Source organism: Salmo salar, chromosome ssa28 (genome assembly GCF_905237065.1).
Source record: "Salmo salar chromosome ssa28, Ssal_v3.1, whole genome shotgun sequence".
NCBI lineage: Eukaryota > Metazoa > Chordata > Actinopteri > Salmoniformes > Salmonidae > Salmo > Salmo salar.
This window is the reverse complement of record NC_059469.1, coordinates 19,147,086-19,172,104: the sequence shown is the minus strand read 5'-3', so window position 1 is coordinate 19,172,104 and position 25,019 is coordinate 19,147,086. Positions and strand designations below refer to the sequence as shown.

Below are 25,019 nucleotides of genomic sequence, written 5' to 3'. Positions count from 1 at the left end.
AAAATGTGTTCATTTTGTGTTTTAAAAACCTTTCCTCATTTCCAACCCTGTCGTATCTTTCCTTCTTGTCTGGATTTGTAGACAGTTCCCTGAGGCCTTGGAGGACCTGAATGAAGCCATGAAGCAGAGCCCCAACCACTGTGAGATCCAGCGCCTCCTGCAGCGAGTAGAGGAGGAGTGTCAACAGCTCACCCAGGAGGAGGAGGATGCACAGAAGCTGGAGCCTCCCCCATCTCCTCCCCCATCGCCTCCCCCAGAGGAGGGAGAGGAGGAGGAGATGTCCCTGTCCTCCCTCCCCCTCCCCCTGGAGCTCCCCCCTCCCCCGGAGCCTCGGCTGGAGGACATGGAGCCGGTCCAGGATCTGTTTGAGGACGAGGACTATCTGGAGCAGGAGCTGGAGGCCATGTCTATGGGGAGTATGGGTTCTATGGGTCTGGCCCTCGAGAGGGAGCCCCGCTCCAACCCCTCCAGTCTGCCTATCATCCAGAGCCCACCTCTCTCTCCGACCAACCATCACCACCCCTACCATCACCAGGACCAGACCTACCTGTCAGGGGGCTCCCCCATGGGCCAGGCTTACGACTATGGTCACCCCAGCCCCACCTCTATGTCCTCCCCCGGCAGCCAGAACTATCAGCCACCGTCGCCCCCCTCCCTCTCCCCCACACACCACAACTCCCACTATCGACACAGCCCTCCGCAGACCTCCCCAGTCCACCAGACCACCTACCACTTCAGCCCCCCGCCCATGGGAGGCAATGGAGGAGTGGGGCAGGGGATGGACCACGGATACCAGAGCCCCCCGCTCTCCCCCCTGCGTCGGGGTGGGGTACAGAGCCAGTACAGAGCCAGCCCCCCGGTGGAGAGTGTGTGTCTGTACAGGTCCCAGTCAGGCTCTCCGGTGCGCTACCAGCAGGAGCAGCTTCCCCTGTCCAAGATGAGCAGCCAGAGGTCCTTCCAGCTGAGCTCACAGCCCTCCCTGCACCACCAGGCCTCCCTGCACCACCAGGCCTCCCAGCACCATGACACCCTCCAGACACACCAGCACCACCAGGCCCAACTGCACCACCAGGTCTCCCAACAGCACCACCAGGCCCAGCTACACCACCAGGTCTCCCTGCACCACCAGGACTCCCTGCACCACCAGGGCCTGCGTCTCCAGCCCTCCATGGCCCAGATTGTTCGCACCAACCAGCCCAGCAACGCATATGGCCAGATGGGCCACCCCATGCGCTACCAGGGGAGCTCCATGGACGTGCCGATGGAGAGCCAGAGCCGGTTGATGTACCAGCCCTCCCTGGATGGTCGCTCCATGCCCCAGTCCAGCCTCTCAGCTGGGGCCCTCTGTCAGCATGGGGGCCGAGGAGGGGTCATAGAGGGCCTGATGAAGGACGAGCTAACCCAGCGCCCCTCCTCTGCCTACCGTGCCAGCAGTGGGGGGGGACAAGGGGGCCAGCTCCAGGGGGGTGTCCGCTATAGCCAGACTCCCCAGATTAGCCGCAGCCAGTCGGCCGCCTACTACCCTGTCGCCAAGCACGAGCTGGAGCGTCAGAACAGTGCCATGCCTCAGTGCCAGCTGGGATCGCCAGAGATCGGCCACATGGTGAGGCGGCCCATCAGTGCCACTACCCCGGAGATCAAACCGCACATGTCCACTCCGCGGCCCCTCATCCACTCCCAGAGCGTGGGCCTCCGCTTCTCCCCGTCCAGCAACAACATCTCCACGGGGGGCTCCAGCTGTAATCTAGCCCCAGGCTTCAGGCCTTCCTCTTCCATCCAGGGGATGGAGATCCCGCTGCAGGTGGCCTACGAGGGCTACGAGGGATACGAGCACTCCTGTAACGATGACATCTCCCCAATCTCGCCGGCCCAGGGAGGTGGTGGGGGGCTGTACCAGGGCGAGGGCACCCGCTCACGGACCACGCCCTTCATGGGCATCATAGACAAGACGGCGCGGACTCACCAGACTCAGTACCTGCAGCAGCCCTCGTCCCAGCGGCCCTGGGCCATGACCTCCATGGACTCTGGCATCAGCCCCACGTCGCCTGGCCAGCTGATCCAGCAGGGCTCGTCCTACAGCCCCCCCACCTCGCTGGGGAACATCGCCTACTACAACAAGACTAACAACGCCCAGAACGGACAACTCCTGGAGGAGGACTACTACCCCCAGCAGCAGCAGTCCTCCCTGGGCAAGCTGGCCAACGGTGGCTCCCGGGGCGGAGGAGGGGACATCCTGGAGAGGGTGAGCCAGGTGCCCACCTATCCAGACGTGAAAGTGGCCAGGACTCTGCCCGTAGCTCAGGCCTACCAGGACAACATGTACCGACAGCTCTCCCGTGATATCTCCCGTGACTCTAGGCAGGGCCCCACCTCACCCATCAAACCAAAGAGACCTTTTGTGGAGTCGAATGTGTGAATGTCCAGTCCACGGCCGAACTGGGCGTGTGAGTGGGAGGGGAGGAAAGGGGGAGGGGGGAAGTTGAGTTGTGCTGGTGACCTTGTCTGACATTGATGAGGAGCACATAATACAAAGACAGAGTACAGCTCCACTAACACAGAAAGCAGTGTCTACAACAGGCACACACTGGCGGTAGAGGTCTAGTCATACAGTACATAGATACTAAATATTAATACGTGAGAGATTGTACTATTTTGTTGTTAAACTTCAACTCTGCACACATCGAAATAGAAAGATATGACATTGAAAGGTGATGACAGGGCCAGTGCTGATCACACCCAGGGTCAGAGGCCCTAACACTTTTATAGGGGGGGGGGGGAAGGGGGGGTACGGCACAACTTCCTCCCCCTTGTGTGGGGTGGTGAGAGTGAAATTGGGGGCCCTTACCTTACTGTACCTGTGGACTCTAACCATCTACCATCTTTTATCCTTAAAATACAAAGTGTGCTCTTATTCAAGGTTGCTAGACTCCGTAATACAATACTAATATGTTCAATACTGTAAATGGAAATTACAACTTGACAGTGCTTAGAGAAAAAAAGTATAATATTTATTATTAAGCTATATAATGTATATACGTATAAAAACATAACATAGCTTGCATTTGGATTGTATTATTTCTGTTTTGCCCTGTTGTTAGCCTTTCGTCCTACTAGTCATGCAACGACAGGTTTTGAAGATTTATGCTGCACTCATGACATGTCGGCCAGGGAAACTCTGATATTTCCGACTAGGGAAACTCATTGTAGAAAAATGATACATGAGTTTCCAACTTGGAAAGTATCAGAATCATCCAAGATGAAGCTCTACACATATAACTTTTGATAATTTCAACTCTGAAATAGGAAGTTCCGATAAGCACATGAACGCCCACAACTACGGCAGGGGATAAGGGACATTTACAAACTTAAAATTACTCAATGTCAAATGTTATTTTCGAAATATTGGGCTTGTTATGTTATATTTGTGGTATTTTCACTCAACCATACCACATAACGTTGCCTTTCATTTGAAGTTAAATTGTTACTGCCATGGCCTTCTACAAACATCCTCTAGAGAATAGTTCAACCAATAAATGACTCCTAATAATTACGCTGCGTTGTACTCGTTGAATGTTATTCGTCTTTCTTCCAACTAGGATAACTTTGCAGTGTTTTAAAGGGGTATAAGAGGTTTAGTTTTGTGAAATATATTTATTTTTTCATTGATCCATTGTTATTATGCATAGGTCATTGTCATTGGTTTGAGGACAGAGAAAGTCATACAAATACCAAAGTTTGGAGATGTCCCCCTTCTGAAGTTCCTGGTAATAGAAGTATATATAAAAAACATAAATCATATACAGAATATAATAATGTGAGGAATATTTGAAGTTTTCTTTGCAATTAAAAACTATTGAACGCAGACACACAAACCGACTCGGTACTGGTACCCTGTGTATATAGCCAAGTTATCGTTAGTCATTGTGTATTTATTCCTTGTGTTATTACTTTTCTATTATTTCATTTTTTTTCTCTCTGCATTGTTGGGAAGGGCCCGTAAGTAAGCATTTCACGGTTAGTCTACACCTGTTTTTTACGAAGCATGTGACAAATAAAATTTGATTTGAAACCACTGTTAAAGACATTTTTCTTTTGTATCTGCATCATATTTGCTTTTCTTTTTTTTACTGAGTTTTCATTCATAAATGTCTGCACTAAATGCCTGTAAAGTTCTTAACTAAGGGTGCACTTTATGTATTTTAATTACTTTATTTTAGTTGTGGTTGTTACTGAATTTGGATGAATGGAGGTCAGGTCAGGTGGAACTTCTTCTGACCAGTGATAATGGATTATTACTGATGACTCATCATCATAGGAACTCTGATCTGCAAAGTAATGAATGACAACATGAAGAATAAATATGTGTATATCCCCATCAACCCAACCCCGGATCCCTTCATAGACAGACAGGTCTCGTACACAAATGGCTTTTTTTTTTTTTATCTGTACCACAAGTGGAAATGTTTCTATTTTGCAGTTTCCTTATAGCTACTGTTCAATTCAATTATAATGTGTGTGTGTAACTTATTGACTGACAAAGTCAATCAAATGGCCCCAAATCCAGTGACAAAGCACTTAACTTCCGTGTCATGGGAAAGTCCTGGAGAGAAAAATGTAAAGGTTGTATTCATGACTAATGTATTTTTATACTTGCCATGTTAGAGTATAAAAACAATGGGTGTGTGAAAGTAGTTCAGTCAGTTGCCACTGCTTCATGGACAGCTTCCATTTGGGTCTTGTCTGCCATTCAAATGGTTCCCAACCCACAGTATAGCTCATTTCGACAAATGTAAGACCCTACTGTATGTAAGAGGAATTGTACTATTCTTTCAAAAAGGACTTTGACGGACTTTGTTTTTCAACTTTTTATGTAAATTAGTTGGTTGTAAATATTCAGATGCATGTTTGATTATTTCGCCAATCATGATCTCAAACAGAAACACATACAGTGTCCTGAATCTGGCCTGTGTTATACATTTGCGATTTGGGATAAGAGTAATGAAGTTGTTATGCCTGAATATCCTTTTCCTTTCCCTCCAGCCAGACACAACGCAAAACTCTGAAGCGTTCTATTTTTATTATTTTATTGTATTTGCTTGCTGAGCAGAGTTCTTTTGTCTGTAAATGTGAGCTTTAAGAGCGCTGTGATAAGTTTAATTAAAAATAATAAAAATTGTGTGTTTTTATCTCATGATAACTGATTGTAATCTGTACAGTCAAACCTATGTATTGAAGAATAACATTTATAAATGGTTACCAACTGAAAAACATCCAGCATGCATGTCATTTATTTGCTTTGATCTTCCAGGTGAATGATATGAATAGCTGCTTATGTAGCATACAGTAATCCTTACATTTTCATTGTCAGGTCATTTTTTATTTCTTTAATGTTACATGCCAAGCATAACATCAACTCCCGCCTGAGGGAACAGCACACTAGCCTACTTGATTGTAACAGAGTCATTAATTGATTAGGTTTAACCAGAATGTGGCACCATTTACCTTTACTTACAGATCATTTGTCAATCAAATTGTAACTAAACAAAGTGAGATATTGCATACATATGTGAAGGAGAAGGTTACACTGCTGGTTACATAGCTAGGGAGTGAGAAGGCTACACTGCTGGTTACATATCTAAGGAGGAAGAAGGTTACACTGCTATTTACATAGCTTGAAATGACAGACACATCGTAGAAGCTGAGACAAAATAACACCAAAAACATTTGGCCTACAGTTGAAGTCGGAAGTTTACATACACTTAGGTTGGAGTCATTAAAACTCGTTTTTCAACCACTCCACAAATGTCTTGTTAAAAAACTATAGTTTTGGCAAGTCGGTTAGGACATCTACTTTGTGCATGACAAGTCATTTTCCCAACAATTGTTTACAGACAGATTATTTCACTTATAATTCACTGTATCACAATTCCAGTGGGTCATAAGTTTACATACACTAAGTTGACTGTGCCTTTAAACAGCTTGGAAAATTCCAGAAAATTATGTCATGGCTTTAGAAAATTCTGATAGTCTAATCGACGTAATTTGAGTGAATTGGAGGTGTAGCTGTGGATGTATTTCAAGGCCTACCTTCAAGCTCAGTGCCTCTTTGCTTGACATCATGGGGAAATCAAAAGAAGTCAGCCAAGACCTCAGAAAAAATATTGTAGACCTCCACAAGTCTGGTTCATCCTAGGGAGCAATTTCCAAACGCCTGAAGGTACCACGTTCATCTGTACAAACAATAGTACGCAAGTATAAACACCATGGGACCACGCAGCCGTCATACCGCTCAGGAAGGAGACGTGTTCTGTCTCCTAGAGGTGAACGTACTTTGGTGCGAAAGGTGCAAATCAATCCCAGAGCAACAGCAAAGGACCTTGTGAAGATGCTGGAGAAAACGGGTACAAAAGTATCTATATCCACAGTAAAACCAGTCCTATATCGACATAACCTGAAAGGCCGCTCAGCAAGGAAGAAGCCACTGCTCCAAAACAGCCATAAAAAAGCCAGACTACGGTTTGCAACTGCACATGGGGACAAAGATCGTACTTTTTGGAGAAATGTCCTCTGGTCTGATGAAACAAAAATAGAACCGTTTGGCCATAATGACCATCATTATGTTTGGAGGAAAAAAGGGGGAGGCTTGCAAGCCGAAGCACACCATCCCAACTGTGAAGCACGGGGGTGGCAGCGTCATGTTGTGGGGGTGCTTTGCTGTAGAAGGGACTGGTGCACTTCACAAAATAGGTGGCATCATGAGGAAGGAAAATTATGTGGATATATTGAAGCAACATCTCAAGACATCAGTCAGGAAGTTAAAGCTTGGTCGCAAATGGGTCTTCCAAATGGACAATGACGCCACAACTTTGGAAGTATGCTTGGCAAAATGGCTTAAGGACAACAAAGTCAAGGTATTGGAGTGGCCATCACAAAGCCCCCCCCCCAATACTATAGAAAATGAATGGGCAGAACTGAAAAAGTGTGTGTGAGCAAGGAGGCCTAAAAACCAGACTCAGTTACACCAGCTCTATCAGGGGGAATGGGACAAAATTCACTCAACTTATTGTGGGAAGCTTGTGGAAGGCTACCTGAAACATTTGACCTAAGTTAAACAATTTAAAGGCAATGCTACCAAATACTAATTGAGTGTATGTAAACTTCTGACCCACTGGGAATGTGATAAAAGAAATAAAAGCTGAAATAAATAATTCTCTCTACTATTATTCTGACATTTCACATTCTTAAAATAAAGTGGTGATCCTAACTGACCTAAGACAGGGAATTTTTACTCGGATTAAATGTCAGGAATTGTGAAAAACTGAGTTTAAATGTATTTGGCTAAGGTACATGTAAACTTCCAACTTCAACTGTATATCCTGCAAATGGGCATGATACAATCTTCAATCATCAGCAGAAAAATTGCCATTCAGCATTTGTCTGACACCTTCCTTAGAATTCAACACCCATATTGCCATCAATTTCCCCATTTATACAGGAGTGTGTATGAAAAGAAAAGTACCTAAAGAAACGTTTCTCTCAGTGTCCAGAGTTGAACTTCCGAGGAATGTGTCATTTTAATCATTTTTCTTTTTGTGTGTAAGGAGGTGTACAAAGCCAGGTACATAGATCATGACCACCTGGGGCACGATGGTAAACTTGATAAAGAACAGGAAGTAGAAGAGGGGCTGTGGTTGGATTGGTAGAGGCAGTCGATGGACATGGTAGAGAGCCATGGAGCAGAGGGCCAGACACAGGGCACGTGGAGCACAGGGGAGAGTGTACCCACCTGGCTTCCAGTACTGGGCCAGCCCCAAGCCCAGGATAGCACCACAGTCCCGTGTGAGTGAGGAAAACGGGGCTGTGTCCAGTCGAATCCACTCTGAATGGGAGCACCACTTCTTAGCCAATGCAATGGACCTTGGAAATTGAAAATGTTAAAAATGATATTAAATGCAATTAGAGCTATAGCTGTTATGAGGCAAGCTGCTTTTAAAATAGATGTAATCACATTCCCTATTTTCTTTATGATATGGGAAAACATTGGGTAGACTAGACTCACCAGGACAAGTCGAAGCCCAGCCGTGTCAGTCCTGAGTGGATTAGGAAAGCACTGAGGAGTAGCCCAATGCTGGAACTCACAAAAAACACCAGAGGGCGACCTTCTGGAACCTGACGGCTCAGAACTACCCCAAGAATGAACCCTGAAGAAAAGAGTTGGGGACACTCACTTCAGAATGAAGACGATGTTCTAAAATTCTAGAATATTCTAACAAAACTTTGTTAACCTTAGAATAAGTTAGATACAGTAGGTTATACACATCAAGTACAGTATTGTACATACATAACTCCCACGACAAAAAACAAATGATTATATCCCCCTGAATAAAGTTCCGCAAGACAGTACAGGTAGATTCTGACCTGTCAAAGAGCCAGCTATGACCTGATGGGGGAAGTGTGCCAGGATGAAGATGCGAGAGAAGCCAACTGCCACTAACCCCAGCAGATACAGCACATATGGAACCGCTGATAGCAACATGCTGAAATAGATTGGGGGGTAAAAACAAATATGGACAATGAAAATGGTTATTTAATAACCATGTCAAACATGCTCACACAGATTTTACAATATAGATTGCCTTAGTCAATAAAAAAATTATTGCATTTAAAATACAAATAGAAAATATATTTGACTAATGGTCAGACCTGCGTGTGTAGGAGTAGAGAAGAGAACCCAGGGATGAGGCCATCACCCACCACACTGCTGCTGTTACCATTGCATGACCAGATGGACTGCCTGAGAGATGGAGAGGAATAACACCACTGGTCAAATAGGGTGCTATTACTGTGGTATTACATTATTACCGATGGTTGTAAATTCACAGTCAGTTTGTCTGGTCAAGTAAATGATGTGCACAATATTTGGATGATTTGTTGCTGTAAATGTACGAGAATTCCAAGCTTTTGGAATAATGTATTACATCTCACTAACCTGGACCTGTTTCACAAGTTGAGGCAAACTGTTGGAGTTTGGGAGGGTTTTTCTCAAATAAACGGGATTCTCCAATCCACCAGAATGGCCTCTCCCCAAAGAGCATCCTGCATTGGAATTAAAATTCTAAATTGAAAATGTACACCACAGAAGGTCAAAATATGTTTGACTTTATACTTACATCCTCCAACTCTTTAAGGTTCCGACGTTTGTTTTACCGTCGGACCAATAATAGAAAAGGACATGCCACGAATCCAAACGTGTTGCATAAAATATCAGAGATGTATTTGTAATATGCGCACCATAAATAAATGTTTATGCGTTAAAGAATGTAAGTGAAACATTGGATTTGTAAAATAATTACTTTAGATCAGAATAGTTGATTTTCTTAGAGTTTATCAAGCATTCATCGGACAGCAGAGCTATAGGGCCGAGACTTCCGGTAAGTTAATTGAACATTTTTAAAAGCATAATGGACCAAATAGACGTTACTCTTACCATTTGAAGACTAGATTAAGCCACTCCGAAATAGCAGCCACCCAGACAACTGCAAATCCAGTCCGTCGGTTGAGAAAGTAAGTCAAGGGGAACACGAGAAGGAAGGCAGCTTTGGGATCCCCAATGTGAGTGGCAATCAACCAAAGTTTGTCTTGGCTCTTCGTTCTTTGCTGAAGTGCTTCAGCCATCCAAATACCTTGGGTGTGTATGGCCTCCATAATTAAAGTGAATACACAATATCAAGGATCCAAATAAGATGATATTGTGACGATATTCTGGTTGATGGCGTGATAGACGGGACGGAAATATTTTGCAGCAGAAGCATTTCTGAATCTTGACAACAGGGGGAGGAATGGGACAAACTTTGCAGGTGCATGTTGATGTTCTGATGGTAGGCATCGAACTGTTGGAATGGTAACTGCATGGAACTGTTCCATCGGTATCAGTTAATGCCTCCCAATCAGAAAGAGAGTGTCTCTCCTTTTTTTTTTTTTTACTTTAGAGAGGAAACCCTATAATATACTATTCTTGGTAAAAATCTTAATGTAATGCTAAAATACTAGCTAACTACAGAACGGTGGAATTAATGAAAATCGTGAGATGGGACGTAACTACGTGATTTGACAAGCCCCGAAGTCTTCCAAGTGACGAGCTCACGTACTAATTTGACGTACGACTGGCGCTCCGGTTTCCTGGCGGAGAAGATGGCGGCTCCTGGACCGGGGGAGTATTTTAGCGTCGGAAGCCATGTCTCTTGTCTCACTTGCTTGGGCCAGCGTCTGCAAGGAGAGGTGGTGGCCTTCGACTACCAGTCCAAGATGTTGACTTTGAGTATCCTTTCTCAATTTTAGGATGCCATTGTATCATTGGCCTGTTTGCCTGCAAGGGCATGTGTCAAATAGTGATCCGCGCAGGCGTAATTAGTAGTACCGTAGTTAGCCGAATTGCTTAGCTAGCTTTGTATTACCCCATGAAAAATTGTAATACAATTCATTAAGATTGTCTGAGTCGTACGCTCCTGCATCTGTATTACATTTGGTTAATGTTGATGTTTTTTTTAGCTTTTAGTGCTTAGCTATTTTTACATGTGTTGTGATCCGTGGTAGAACTGCTGATCCTCGACTAGGATCACTATTTGGCAGAATCCAGTATGGCATGGCATCATGGCAGATTCACTAACTGTAAATGGTATAATTGATATTGGCTAGCGTGACAGTCTTGCAAGATAGTTAACTTAACTAGCCAACTGACCATCGCAGAGGCTGTTTTTAAACAGACCACCTGACTGATTGCATACATATCAATAAAAAATGGCAACACTGAATTTCATTGCACCTCTATGCTAACTAGCAGCTAGGTAGCTCAAGTTAGTTAGCTAGCTTTAGACAGCGCCAAATGGTCCCGTAATATGTTGGCTGTCTTTATGTTTGATATTTGTAAGTGTCAGTCATCAAATCTAACTCTCATGGAATGATTGATTTGTCAAAGTCAGTGACGTTACATATTCTGACAGAAACGGCATAACGCTTGCTAACTTACAAGCTAATCATGTTGGCCGACTATGGCTTTTCAATACACCTCGTAGCTAGCTGAAAAAGCTATGGATATTTCTCTTCGCAATCCACACTCCTCAGGGTGGGCGTGGGACCACCTTGCATGGGCTCCAGTGACTGGTTGTCACATGCGTGCTTCTATTGCTAGCCATTCAACTATATATTTTTCTGCTAGCTATATCAGTCCACTGAGACTGGATCTGTAATTTAGCACCCACAGAGCATTTGAATTGAGTAGGAGAGAACCGGTTGGTGTCAAATTGTGGCAGACCGTAAAGACCCCATCAGGAACAAAGCAAGTAAAAATTTAACCACAGTGGCAATTCATTCCTTTTGGTTAAAGCCATTGTTGTAGTATGTGATTGAATGTTTTGTGGATGAAGAGCTGAATAGAATAGCATCTGTGTTTTGTTTAGATGTCATGATTGAAGTGACCAATCCGCACCGCTGATGAGGGATGTCCAGCATTTTGCCATGTTTCCTGGCAATTTTTTACAAGCTATCCAGAGGTGATAGATATACCTTCAGGAGAATGTGTGTATTTTCAGTATTTAGGCCTAGACGTTCAATACTAAGCTAAGTCCTATATTGTGGAAGGACACACCATCTCTTCATTTAGTGCCTTATGTTGTGCATTATTTTATTCTGTTCCATTCATGCCTCAACCTTCTTTAGGATGCTTGCTGTTATTCATTGCCATGCTATGACTTGTGTATGTTGATCCAGGCTACTACAGGTGGCAGCATTGACCTTGGTTGTCATTTCAGCTGACTGACAGTACTGCCACTGACTGATAGACCTGACCCAACCTTACCTCAGTGTCTTACTACAGCCGCTGGTGGAGTGCCAAACGTCTGGCAAGTGAGACTTCCTCAGTCTACCACTCTATTACAGTGAGCTATGGTGTTGATGTTGTCTGATATATTTTACATTTTAATAGGGATAATAGACCATCATATTTCAATGTTAAAGATTCTAATGCTGCGGATGGTGATGTCATACTTGCTCAGTCAAATATCTGTAGAGGAGTAGAAGGCGCTCAACCAACGTGAGATGAGGTGCAACCAAAAAAATCATAAGAGCATTTGGAAGGAATAGGCATGACTCTCACGTGAGCGACATGCCTATTCCTTCCAAATGCTCAGTTGTGCAATTTTCATTTTACACTTACATTTAAGTCATTTAGCAGACAATCTTAACCAGAACGACTTACAGCTAGTGCATTCATCTTAATAAGATAGCTAGGTGAGACAACCACATACCACAGTCACAGTAAGTACATTTTTTTCTCAAAGTAGCTATCAGCAAAGTCAGAGCTAGTAAGAAAAAAGTTAAGTGCGAGTGTTAGTTCCAGAAATATGTTTTATTTAATTTTTTATGCACACCTACTCTGCTCAAAGCAATGAACTTAAAATGTCATGACATCTGTATGCGCCTGCCCATTATAATTTCTATTTGCTCAGGTAGTTTTATAGCAGTATGTGGATGTATGCATGCTGTCTGGAACTTTGATATAATGGGGTGTTTTTGTATATACCAAGAATGTGAACTCTATTTATCCATGTCTTGAGATTCTTTGAATGTCACTGATGCTCTAGTCTAGTACACCAACTGTCATGTGTGCATGTTACTACATTTACAGTTTGTTTACCTTGACTTGAGTTCCTCCCAGAATGTGCTCCCTCCAGTGGGAAGCCAAACCTCAACGACGTCATCCTGATCAATTTAGCCTATGTTTCTGAAGTGGATATAATAAATGACCGCACTGAAACTCTTCCTCCTCTAGCGTCACTGAATGTTAGCAAGGTAGGCCCTCATCTGCTGTCATACTGTAGGTCCCTCAAATTCAGCCAGTTCCACTGCTTTTTTTACATTCTTCCCCACTAATCAAGGACTCATTTAGACCTGGGATACCAGGTTGATGCAATTCATTATCAGGTAGAACAGAAGTTTTTGTAGTCTGCTAAATGACTATTAGTGTAGCCTATGCTTCGGTCTTCATAAATTGCTTATGATTAGCATATTTGTATGGAAAACTAAATATTAACAGGCCCAGTGTGGGTTTACTTATGATGATGACATGAGCTACATTTGTCACCTGTCTCAAATAACCACCCATCTGTGTCAGTCATTGTTAAATCTTCCTTGTCAACGTTCTCACCTCACAAGCATTTCGCTACTCACAAGCATTTCGCTACACTCGCATTAACATCTGCTTACCATGTGTATGTGACCAATAAAATTCGATTTGATGTTTCTGGTCAAGGTTGTCAATTGTGTTTTCAATTGAGGGCGAGAGTTGCGTTTCACGCCTATTCCCTTCAAATGCTCTTATAGTTTGTGGTTGCACCTCGACTCACGTTGGTTGAGTGCCTTTTACTCCGGATCCCCTAACTTTCTCCTCTCTGCCATCTTCCTCCCAGCTTGCCAATCGGGCACGGTCAGAGAAGGAGGACAAGCTGTCCCAAGCCTATGCAATCAGTGCTGGGGTTTCTGCGGAGGGCCAGCTGCTATTCCAGACTATTCACAAAACGTAAGTGCCTTGTAAAATGTTTATTCAATGAACTTGATTAATTCCTGAGGGGCAGAGAATCAGTGGGTGGAGTAGGATACGATTAAGAATTACTGGCTAACTAATATGGGCAGTTGATTTGAGGACAAAATTGAAGTAGTAGGAAAAAAATAGTTTATTGATCCATTTTCGTCATTGTCCATGGAAATGAGCCTACTGAATCGCCTTTTTTCAGTCATACTGGCTACGTTTAGGCAGGTGACGTTTGAGGTCTTGACCTGATTTGGCTCTTAAGCTTAGTTTAAATTGGCAAGAAGCGGGAACGACAATCTAATCCGACACCTCAGTTTTTCCCCACAATGCAGGTGCAGAATTTATACCGGTGTGATTGGTCAACCATAAATGAATACAATTATTACAATGCTTTATTTAGAAACATCAGAATAGAACACATTGTTTAAATAGACTTGACTCCTCAGCTCAAGGTCAGGGACTGTTTTACCAGTTAAATGTTTCCAGGTGTTAATCTAATGATGTGCACTGTGTTCTGCAGCATCAAAGACTGTAAATGGCAGGAGAAGAACATACTGGTCATGGACGATGTTGTAATTTCGCCACCATACCAGGCTGATAACTGCAAAGGCAAAGAGGGAAGCGCTTTAAGTCATGTACGCAAAATAGTGAGTATCACCTACCTACTACTACTTCATCTGTCATTGTTGTGGAATTATGATACATTTTAAATATCATTTGCCCTTTTATTTCTTACAAATAACTTTTGATACAATGGCATATAGAATTGGATCATGCATCAAGTGTTCTTCCCCTCTGTAGGTTGAGAAACATTTTAGAGACGTGGAAAGGCAGAAGTCCATGCAACGTTCACAAGCACAGCAAACACAGAAGGACACCACTTTATCTTCTTGAGTCGGCACAGGGCAGCGTGGGTCCGGCCAGCCAGGGTAGGCAACACGGCGGGGGACAGGAAGGCTGCACGGCTGGCAGTGTGTCCCCACTGCCGGACAAGGTTGGCATTCCTAGCCCTCGGTGTCAGAGACCAGGAAGATACAGCGCTGAGGGGCCCTGGTATTCCAGAAGATCAAACCATTTATGAAAAAGACAACAAAAAAATAAAGAGGAAAAGAGTTAATCTTAAATTAGACTTTATAAATAATTTAAAACATAAACCATGAAGCAACCATAGTTTCCTTTAACTAACTTCATCATCGTCTCACTCATCCCCCCCCTCCATCCATTCATCGTCCTCCCCATCCACCCTCCTTCTCAATTTCATTTCTTCAGAAAGAGAAAATAGAGCAGTCAGAAAGGCTTGTTAGCTTTATTTTCTGTCATTTCCTTTTTGCTGTATCCATGTTCTACAATTGTCTGTTTTCTGTATTTTAAACAAAATGTGACTTGAAATGCCACACTTTAAAAATACATTTTCTAAAATAAAAGTAACAAAAATTCTGACTAATACTGTAATTTCAATCGCTTTTTGCAAGGCAAGGAAACAAATAATTTATTTTCTGTTTGTAGGACTTGAATTTTTGCTATGACTTGGTGTATATGGAACTGTAGAATATCACAAATTGTCTCTGCAAAAGAATGGTCACTCAATAGTGCAGTAGGCCTAGCCTCGTGAAACCAGACTGGACACTGCGCTCACGTTTACTTTCACGTGGAGTGAAACCGGATGTGAGCTATCACGAGATCGGTCTGGTTTCACAAGGCTGCAGTAGGCTACCGTTTAATCATGACTGTATTCAATGTGCATGGTCATACCTGGCAAGCCACCCATTATACACCAACTAAAACATGTTAGTGGCACTGGTGGCATATAAGTAAAATTATCTATCACATAAGTTGTTCAATCATTCCCATTTGCTATAATTTGACAACACTGCAATTAGAATTTCTCTGGTTATTTTGGAATAGATTTGATTAGAGAACTGTCCTCACAGAATCCCTTGATTACCTGGACATTCAATTAATTATTCAAATGGATAAAGGATTATTGTTTCTCTCAAACTGCCCGGTAGTCAAATAAAGCACGCTGCTGTGCTTGTTGCTTCAGAGAACTCTGGACGGATGATGAACAAAATAAGTGAAGGGAGTCCAAGTTGTCATTCAAATGGACTGTAATTTACAGGTAATTTTGGTGTCTGTGATGGTAAAGTAGGAAGTGAGAATCTGCAGGTAATGTCATTACATTCCACTGGGTACCTGCTGGTCTAATCTGAAGTCTAATAGTGGAGAAGACTGTTTCACGGACTGTGCTGGAGATATGATTGGACTAGGGTACCTTATTTATCCAGGAAGTCCTGTTGAGGTAAGAATAACTCTTTATATTGTATATTTTGATTGCAAAATGTTGATATAGATTTACAGGACTAAGTACTTGTTAATGAATCTATATAAACCTTTTTGTTGGCAAATTACCTATGGACAAAAGTGCTAATCTCATCAATGTTCTGGAAGTAATGGGTTTTATATTGTGGAAAATATTCCTATTTTGGGAATCCACCCAAAATTGACCATATCTGACATTGCATGCTTGATGTTCAATCTAATCAGGAATGTTCGATGTTCACCAACGGCATCAACTGAACTGTACACATGGCATTTTTTTTCCCCCCATAACAGCTACAGAGTGTGTATTTTTCCCATTAGAAAAACAGAATCAACAACATCTTGGGGGATCCAGGTTGTGAATACTACTTGCAAACAGTGACAGATACATCCTCCAGATTCATAAATGAGACCTCTACGTGTACGACACAGCGTATCCACTGTACTAGACCTGGGTGACATAATCACTATGTCCGGGGCCATCAAGATAGTTAGTGCTATCCAGAAACCTTGGGACGTCCCTAACCTAATCCTAACATTTTTTATTTATTTATTTAACCAGGTAGGCAAGTTAAGAACAAGTTCTCATTTACAATTGCGACCTGGCCAAGATAAAGCAAGCAGTTTGACACATACAACAACACAGTTACACATGGAGTAAAACAAACATACAGTCAATAATATAGTTATATATATATATATATATAGTAGATACCATGCCTAAACTTAACCCTTACCTTAATGTCAGTTGGGACATCAAAGAGTCCCTTTTAGACATCATTTTCAAGATGTCCCAACTAATGCCTGTGCTACGAAGCCTCATACCTGGTGGACTGTAAGTCTCGTGCCTTCACCCACATCCCCTCACGGTGTGGCTCCTGGACCTGAGTAATAAAAAGCTGACTGAGCTACAGAGTGACTTCTTCACTGGGATCTGGTCGCTTCGCATCCTCCTGACCTCACAGAATGATTTGCAGACACAAATCAGATTTTATTTGTCACATGTGCCGAATACAACAGTGAAATGCTTACTTACAAGCCCTTAACAATACAGTTTTTTTTTTTTAAGTGTTAAAATATTTACTAAAACAAACTGAAGTAAAAAAATATATATATAAAAAAAATGAATCCAGATGCTGCACTCCCAGTGGCCGGTGATTTTAATGCAGGAAAACTGAATCCGTTTCACCTAATTTCTACCAGCATGTCATGTATGCAATTAGAGGTGAAGAACCTTTACTCCACACACAGAAATGCATACAAAGCTATCCCTTGCCCTCCATTTTGCAAATCTGACCATAACAGGACTGGAATATGTTCTGGGATTCATCCGATGGCATTGAAGAGTTTTCCACATCAGTCACCAGCTTCATTAATAAGTGCTAAAGTATATAATCGCAAAATGTAAAGTGTTGGTTTCATGAACTGAAATAAAAGATCACAGGAATGTTCCATATGCACAAAAAGCTTATTTCTCTCATTTTGTGCACAAATTTGTTTACATCTCTGTTAGTGAGTATTTTTCCTTTCCCAAGATAATCCATCCGCCTGACAGATGTGGCATATCAAGAAGCTGATTAAACAGCATGATCATTACACAGGTGCACCTTGTGGACAATAAAAGGCCACCCTAACATGTGTAGTCTTGTCACACAACATAATGCCACAGATCAGCATGAAGAAAAGACTGGGAAAAAAGGGTGAGGAGGGCGGGGTGCCTTGTAAGAATTCGCTGACGACTAGGTAAACCACCACTACCCTACGTATTATTGGCCAAGGTGCAATCATTGGAAAACAAACTGGACGATCTACGATTAAGACTATCCTACCAACGGGACATTAAAAACTGTAATATCTTATGTTTCACCGAGACGTGGCTGAAAGACGACACAGATAATATAGAGCTGGCTGGTTTCTCCGTGCATCGGCAGGACAGAGCAGCTATGTCTGGTAGGATGAGAGGCAGGGGTGTGTATCTATTTGTCAATAACTGCTGGTGCGCAATGTCTAATATTAAAGAAGTCTCGAGGTATTGCTCGCCTGAGGTAGAATACCTTGTGATAAGCTGTAGACTACACTATCTACCAGGACAGTGCTCATCTATATTATTCGTAGCCGTCTATTTACCACCACAAACCGAAGACTGCGCTCAACGAGCTGTATAAGGCCATATGCAAACAAGAAAATGCTAATCCAGAAGTGGCGCTCCTAGTGGCCGAGAACTTTAATGCAGGCAAACTAAAATCCGTTTGACCTAATTTCTACCAGCATGTCACATGTGCAACCAGAGGAGAAAAAAAAACTCTAGACCACCTTTACTGCACACACAGAGACGTGTACAAAGCTCTCCCTCGCCCTCCATTTGGCAGATCTGACCATAATTCTATCCTCCTGATTCCTGCTTTCAAGAAAAAACTAAAGCAGGAAGTACCAGTGACTCACTCAATACGGAAGTGGTCAGATGATGCGGATGTTACACTACAGGACTGTTTTGCTAGCACAGACTGGAAAATGTTCCGGGATTCATCCAATGGCATTGAGGAGTATATCACCTTAGTCACCGGCTTCATCAATAAGTGCATCGACGACGACGTCCCCACTGTGACCATATGTACATTTCCCAACCAGAAGACATGGGTTACAGGCAACATCCGCACCTAGCTAAAGGCTAGAGCTGCTGCTTTCAAGAAGCGGGACACTAATCCGGACGGATAAGAAGTCCCGCTATCCCCTCAGCTGAACAATCAAACAAAGCGTCAATTCAGGCCTAAGATTGAATCCTACTACACCGGCTCTGACGCTCATTGGATGTGAGAGGGTTTGAAAAATATTACGGAATGCAAAGGGAAACCCAGCAACGAGCTGCCCAGTGACGCGAGCCTACCAGACGAGCTAAATGCCTTTTATGCTCCCTTCGAGGCAAGCAAGACTAAAGCATGCATGAGAGCACCAGCTGTTCCAGATGACTGTGTGATCACGCTCTCCGGAGCCGATGTGAGCAAGACCTTTAAACAGGTCAACATTCACAAAGCCGCGGGGACAGACGGATTACCAGGACGTGTACTCAATGCATGCACGGACCAACTGGCAAGTGTCTTCACTGACATTTTTAACCTCTCCCAGACCGAGTCTGTAATACCTACAGTGGGGGGGAAAAGTATTTGATCCCCTGCTGATTTTGTACGTTTGCCCACTTACAAAGAAAGGATCAGTCTATAATTTTAAGAGTAGGTTTATTTGAACAGTGAGAGACAGAATAACAACTAAAAAATCCAGAAAAACACATGTCAAAAATGAAGTGCTTTGAAAGGCTGGTCATGGCTCACACCAACACCATTATTCCAGAAACCCTAGACCCACTCCAATTCGCACAGCGCCCCAAAAGATCCACAAATGACGCAATCTCAGTCACACTCCACACTGCCCTTTCCCACCTGGACAAAAGGAGCACCTATGTTAGAATGCTGTTCATTCACTACAGCTCAGCGTTGAACATCTGTGAAGTCACTAAGCTAAGGACCCTGGGACTAAATACCTCCCTCTGCAACTGGAACCTGGGTTTCCTGATGGGCTGCCCCCAGGTGGTAAGGGTAGGCGACAACATATCTGCCACGCTGATCCTCAACACTGGGGCCCCTCAGGGGTATGTGCTTAATCCCCTCTTGTATTCCCTGTTCATCCACAACTGTGTAGCCAAGCACGACTCCAACACCATCATTAAGTTTGCTGACGACACAATGATGAGACAGCCTATAGGGAGGAGGTCAGAGACCTGGCAGTGTGGTGCCAGGACAACAACCTCTTCCTCAACATGATCAAGACAAAGGGACTGATCGTGGCCTACAGGAAAAGGAGGGCCGAACAGGCCCCCATTAATCGACGGGGCTGAAGTGGAGCGGTCGAGAGTTTCAAGTTCCTTGGTGTCCACATCACCAACAAACTATCATGGTCCAAACACACCAAGACAGTCGTGAAGAGGGCACGACAACACCTTTTCCCCCTCAGGAGACTGAAAGGATTTGGCATAGGACCCCAGATCCTCAAAGTTGTACAGCTGCACCATCGAGAGCATCCAGTCCGGTTGCATCCCCGCCTGGTATGGCAACTGCTTGGCATCTGACCGTAAGGCGCTACAGATGGTAGTGCGTACTGCCCAGTACATCACTGGGGCCAAGCTTCCTGCCATCCAGGACCTATATTCTAGGCAGTGTCAGAGGAAGGCCCAAAAAATGGTCAAAGACTCCAGTCACTCCTGTCATAGAATAGTCTATCTGTTACAGCACGGCAATCGGTACCAGAGTACCAAGTCTAGGACCAAAAGGCTCCTTAACAGCTTCTACCCCCAAGCCATAAGACTGCTGAAAAATGGATCAAATGACCACCTGGACTATTTACACTGACCCCCCCCCTTTGTTTTTACTCTGCTACTACTCGCTGTCTACGTAGTCACTTTACCAATTACCTCAACTACCCTGTACCCCCGCACATTGAGTCGGTACCGATACACCCTGTATATAGCCTCATTATTATGTAATTTTCTTGTTACTTTTCTATTTTATAAAAGAAATGTACTTTGGTTTATTTTGTAAATATTTTCTTAACTCCACTGTTGGTTAAGGGCTTGTAAGTAAGCATTTCATGGTAAGGTCGACACCTGTTGTATTTGGCGCATGTGACAAATACAATTTGATTTGTTGTCTCAAGTTTTGAGGGAGTGTGTAATTGGCATGCTGACTGCAGGAATGTCCACCAGAGCTGTTGCCAAATAATTGCATGTTCATTTCTCTACCATAAGCAGCCTCCAACGTAGTTCTAGAGAATTTGGCAGTACGTCCAACCAGCCTCACAACTGCGGACCACGTGAAACCACTCCAGCACAGGACCTCCACATCCGGCGTATACACCTGAGGGATCGTCTGAGACCAGCCACCCGGACAGCACATATCACAAGGATATGTACACAATTCCTGGAAGCTGAAAATGTCCCAGTTCTTCCATTGATCAACGTGTGTTCCAGTTCTTGCCAATATCCAGCAACTTCGCACAGCCATTGAAGAGGAGTGGGACAATATTCCACAGGCCACGATCAACAGTCTGACAAACTCTAGGCGAAGGAGATGTCGCGCTGTATGAGGCAAATGGTGGTCACACCAGATACTGACTGGTTTTTGGATCCACACACCTACTTTAAAAAAAGGTATCTGTGACCAACGTGAGTCATTCTTTACCTTTTTGGATTATTTGTTACCATTGTATAACATTTTGTCTTATACACTGCTCAAAAAAATAAAGGGAACACTTAAACAACACAATGTAACTCCAAGTCAATCACACTTCTGTGAAATCAAACTGTCCACTTAGGAAGCAACACTGATTGACAATATATTTCACATGCTGTTGTGCATATGGAATAGACAACAGGTGGAAATTATAGGCAATTAGCAAGACACCCCAATAAAGGAGTGGTTCGGCAGGTGGGGACCACAGACCACTTCTCAGTTCCTATGCTTCCTGGCTGATGTTTTGGTCACTTTTAAATGCTGGCGGTGCTTTCACTCTAGTGGTAGCATGAGACGGAGTCTACAACCCACACAAGTGGCTCAGGTAGTGCAGCTCATCCAGGATGGCACATCAATGCGAGCTGTGGCAAGAAGGTTTGCTGTGTCTGTCAGCGTAGTGTCCAGAGCATGGAGGCGCTACCAGGAGACAGGCCAGTACATCAGGAGACATGGAGGAGGCCGTAGGAGGGCAACAACCCAGCAGCAGGACCGCTACCTCCGCCTTTGTGCAAGGAGGAGCAGGAGAAGCACTGCCAGAGCCCTGCAAAATGACCTCCAGCAGGCCACAAATGTGCATGTGTCTGCTCAAAGGGTCAGAAACAGACTCCATGAGGGTGGTATGAGGGCCCGACGTCCACAGGTGGGGATTGTGCTTACAGCCCAACACTGTGCAGGACGTTTGGCATTTGCCAGAGAACACCAAGATTGGCAAATTCGCCACTGGCGCCCTGTGCTCTTCACAGATGAAAGCAGGTTCACACTGAGCACGTGACAGACGTGACAGAATCTGGAGACGCCGTGGAGAACGTTCTGCTGCCTGCAACATCCTCCAGTATGACCGGTTTGGCGGTGGGTCAGTCATGGTGTGGGGTGGCATTTCTTTGGGGGGCCGCACAGCCCTCCATGTGCTCGCCAGAGGTAGCCTGACTGCCATTAGGTACCGAGATGAGATCCTCAGACCCCTTGTGAGACCATATGCTGGTGCGGTTGGCCCTGGGTTCCTCCTAATGCAAGACAATGCTAGACCTCATGTGGCTGGAGTATGTCAGCAGTTCCTGCAAGAGGAAGGCATTGATGCTATGGACAGGCCCGCCCGTTCCCCAGACCTGAATCCAATTGAGCACATCTGGGACATCATGTCTCGCTCCATCCACCAACGCCACGTTGCACCACAGACTGTCCAGGAGTTGGCGGATGCTTTAGTCCAGGTCTGGGAGGAGATCCCTCAGGAGACCATCCGCCACCTCATCAGGAGCATGCCCAGGCGTTGTAGGGAGGTCATACAGGCACGTGGAGGCCACACACACTACTGAGCCTCATTTTTACTTGTTTTAAGGACATTACATCAAAGTTGGATCAGCCTGTAGTGTGGTTTTCCACTTTAATTTTGAGTGTGACTCCAAATCCAGACCTCCATGGGTTGATAAATTGGATTTTCATTGATTATTTTTGTGTGATTTTGTTGTCAGCACATTCAACTATGTAAAGAAAAAAGTATTTAATAAGATTATTTATTTCATTCAGATCTAGGATGTGTTGTTTAAGTGTTCCCTTTATTTTTTTGAGCAGTATATATTTTCACTTTGTCATATTGTTATCTTTTGAGGAATAATTTCTCATACAGCATATCATTAAGAAAATCTGTATTTTCCAGGCCCTATCATCCCTTTCTTTCCTGGAGAGGTTGGACCTGAGCTACAACCAGCTTCGGTGGCTCCTGCCTGACTTCTCCCACAGCCTGTCCTCTCTTCTGGAGCTCTGCCTAGACCAAAACAGCTGGACGTTCTGGGGCTGGAGAAGTTTGAGAACCTCAGGAAACTGCACCTCAGCCACAACCACCTCCTGGATGATGGCGCTCGGGGCCCTGAGGGACCTGTCCCGCCTCCGTCACCTCAACCTCCAGGTTGATATTTCATGTCATCTTGTTTGTCTTCAGTTCAGAATATGTGCAATTTGATTATTGTGTTGTCCTGAAACAATAAAAAATGAAATATTGAAAAAATATATAACCTGCAGGGGAACCAGGTCCCTGTCCCGAAAGAGGGTTTGCTGATGAGGCAGCAAGGTCTAGCGGTACTGCCAGTGTGTGCTATTAAAACCTGTTATGTGTATATTTTGGCCATTTAGTAAAATCTCTTATAATATATGCCATTTAGCAGACGCTTTTATCCAATACTTAATCATGTGTGCATACATTTTAGGTATGGGTGATCCCAGGAATCGAACCCACTACCCTGGCTTTACAAGCACCAAGCTCTACCAACTGAGCTTCAAATGACCTTATCAAGCTAAAACAAAATAATAAAATAAATTATTTAAAGGTAAACTTCACCGCTAGACACTTTGGAGTGTTTTTCTAGTCTCCCTACATAATTATGAGTGATGAGAGGGTGTTTCAGACATAATTATGCACTAGAGCTGTATTTTTTTTATTTTCACCCTGGGAGAGTTCAACCAATTGGTTATTTGATTGAGCCTGCTGTCTGATCTAAAAATGTATGGTGTCATATTTTAGAGCAATTATTGTGTTTCGCTGATTGCACGATTACATCACGCTAACAGCGAGTAGATATGGTTGGCCTTGATCAATAGAGACATTTTTTATTTTTTATTTTACCTTTATTTAACCAGGTAAGCTAGTTGAGAACAAGTTCTCATTTACAACTGCGACCTGGCCAAGATAAAGCAAAGCAGTGCGACAGAAACAACAACATGACCAGTGAGATATACCTGCTGGAGCGCGTGCTACGGGTGGGTGTTGTTATCGTGAGCTGAGATAAGGCGGAGCTTTACCTAGCATAGACTTATAGATGACCTGGAGCCAGTGGGTCTGGCGACGAATATGTAGCGAGGGCCAGCCGACTAGAGCATACAGGTCACAGTGGTGGGTGGTATAAGGCGCTTGGTAACGAAACGGATGCTGAGTAGAGTATTGGAAGCTATTTTGTAGATTACATCGCCGAAGTCGAGGATCGGTAGGACAGTCAGTTTTACTAGGGTAAGTTTGGCGGCGTGAGTGAGTGAAGGAGGCTTTGCTGTGAAATAGAAAGCCGATTCTAGATTTGATTTTGGATTGGAGATGTTTGATATGAGTCTGGAAGGAGAATTTATGGTCTCGCCAGACACCTAGGTATGTGTAGTTGTCCACGTATTCTAGGTCAGAACCGTCCAGAGTAGTGATGCTAGTCGGGCGGTCGGGTGCGGGCAGCGAACGGTTGAAAAGCATGCATTTGGTTTTACTAGCATTTAAGAGCAGTTGGAAGCCACGGAAGGAGTGTTGTATGGCATTGAAGCTCGTTTGGAGGTTAGTTAACACAGTGTCCAAAGAAGGGCCAGATGTATACAGAATGGTGTCGTCTGCATAGAGGTGGATCAGGGAATCACCCGCAGAAAGAGCGACATCGTTGATATATACAGAGAAAAGAGTCGGCCCGAGAATTGAACCCTGTGGTACCCCCATAGAGACTGCCAGAGGTCCGGACAACAGGCCCTCCGATTTGACACACTGAACTCTGTCTGAGAAGTCGTTGGTGAACCAGGTGAGGCAGTCATTTGAGAAACCAAGGCTGTTGAGTCTGCCGATAAGAATGCAGTGATTGACAGAGTCGAAAGCCTTGGCAAGGTTGATGAAGACGGCTGCACAGTACTGTCTTTTATCGATGCCGGTTATGATATTGTTTAGTACCTTGAGCGTGGCTGAGGTGCACCCATGACCAGCTCGGAAACTGGATTGCACAGCGGAGAAGGTACGGTGGGATTCGAAATGGTCAGTGATCTGTTTATTAACTTGGCTTTCAAAGACTTTAGAAAGGCAGGGCAGGATGGATATAGGTCTA

The 25,019-nt window shown here is 44.1% G+C and overlaps 3 protein-coding genes across 10 annotated transcripts in view; 2 read left to right on the top strand and 1 right to left on the bottom strand.

The window, feature by feature from the left end:
- Positions 1-5,270, top strand: part of tanc2b (tetratricopeptide repeat, ankyrin repeat and coiled-coil containing 2b) — a 253,028-nt gene extending 247,758 nt beyond the window's left edge. For all 8 annotated transcript variants that reach the window (XM_014179855.2, XM_014179852.2, XM_014179853.2 and 5 more), the window contains one exon: positions 82-5,270. In XM_014179855.2, the coding sequence (XP_014035330.1) occupies positions 82-2,416 (2,335 nt within the window). In that variant the 3' untranslated portion in view covers positions 2,417-5,270. The remainder of the gene's footprint in view (positions 1-81) is intronic.
- Positions 5,271-7,160: 1,890 nt separating this feature from the next.
- Positions 7,161-9,864, bottom strand: g6pc3 (glucose-6-phosphatase catalytic subunit 3). The gene is made up of 6 exons (XM_014179850.2): positions 9,488-9,864; positions 8,990-9,096; positions 8,704-8,794; positions 8,419-8,537; positions 8,060-8,201; positions 7,161-7,917 (listed from the first exon to the last, which is right to left on the bottom strand). Exons 1-6 carry the CDS (start codon positions 9,703-9,705, stop codon positions 7,575-7,577), a joined length of 1,020 nt encoding a protein of 339 aa, XP_014035325.1. The 5' UTR covers positions 9,706-9,864; the 3' UTR covers positions 7,161-7,574.
- Positions 9,865-9,967: 103 nt separating this feature from the next.
- lsm12b (LSM12 homolog b) lies at positions 9,968-15,029 on the top strand. Its single transcript, XM_014179851.2, has 5 exons — positions 9,968-10,318; positions 12,713-12,846; positions 13,464-13,573; positions 14,106-14,232; positions 14,387-15,029. Exons 1-5 carry the CDS (start codon positions 10,192-10,194, stop codon positions 14,477-14,479), a joined length of 591 nt encoding a protein of 196 aa, XP_014035326.1. The 5' UTR covers positions 9,968-10,191; the 3' UTR covers positions 14,480-15,029.
- The last annotated feature ends 9,990 nt before the right edge of the window (positions 15,030-25,019 follow it).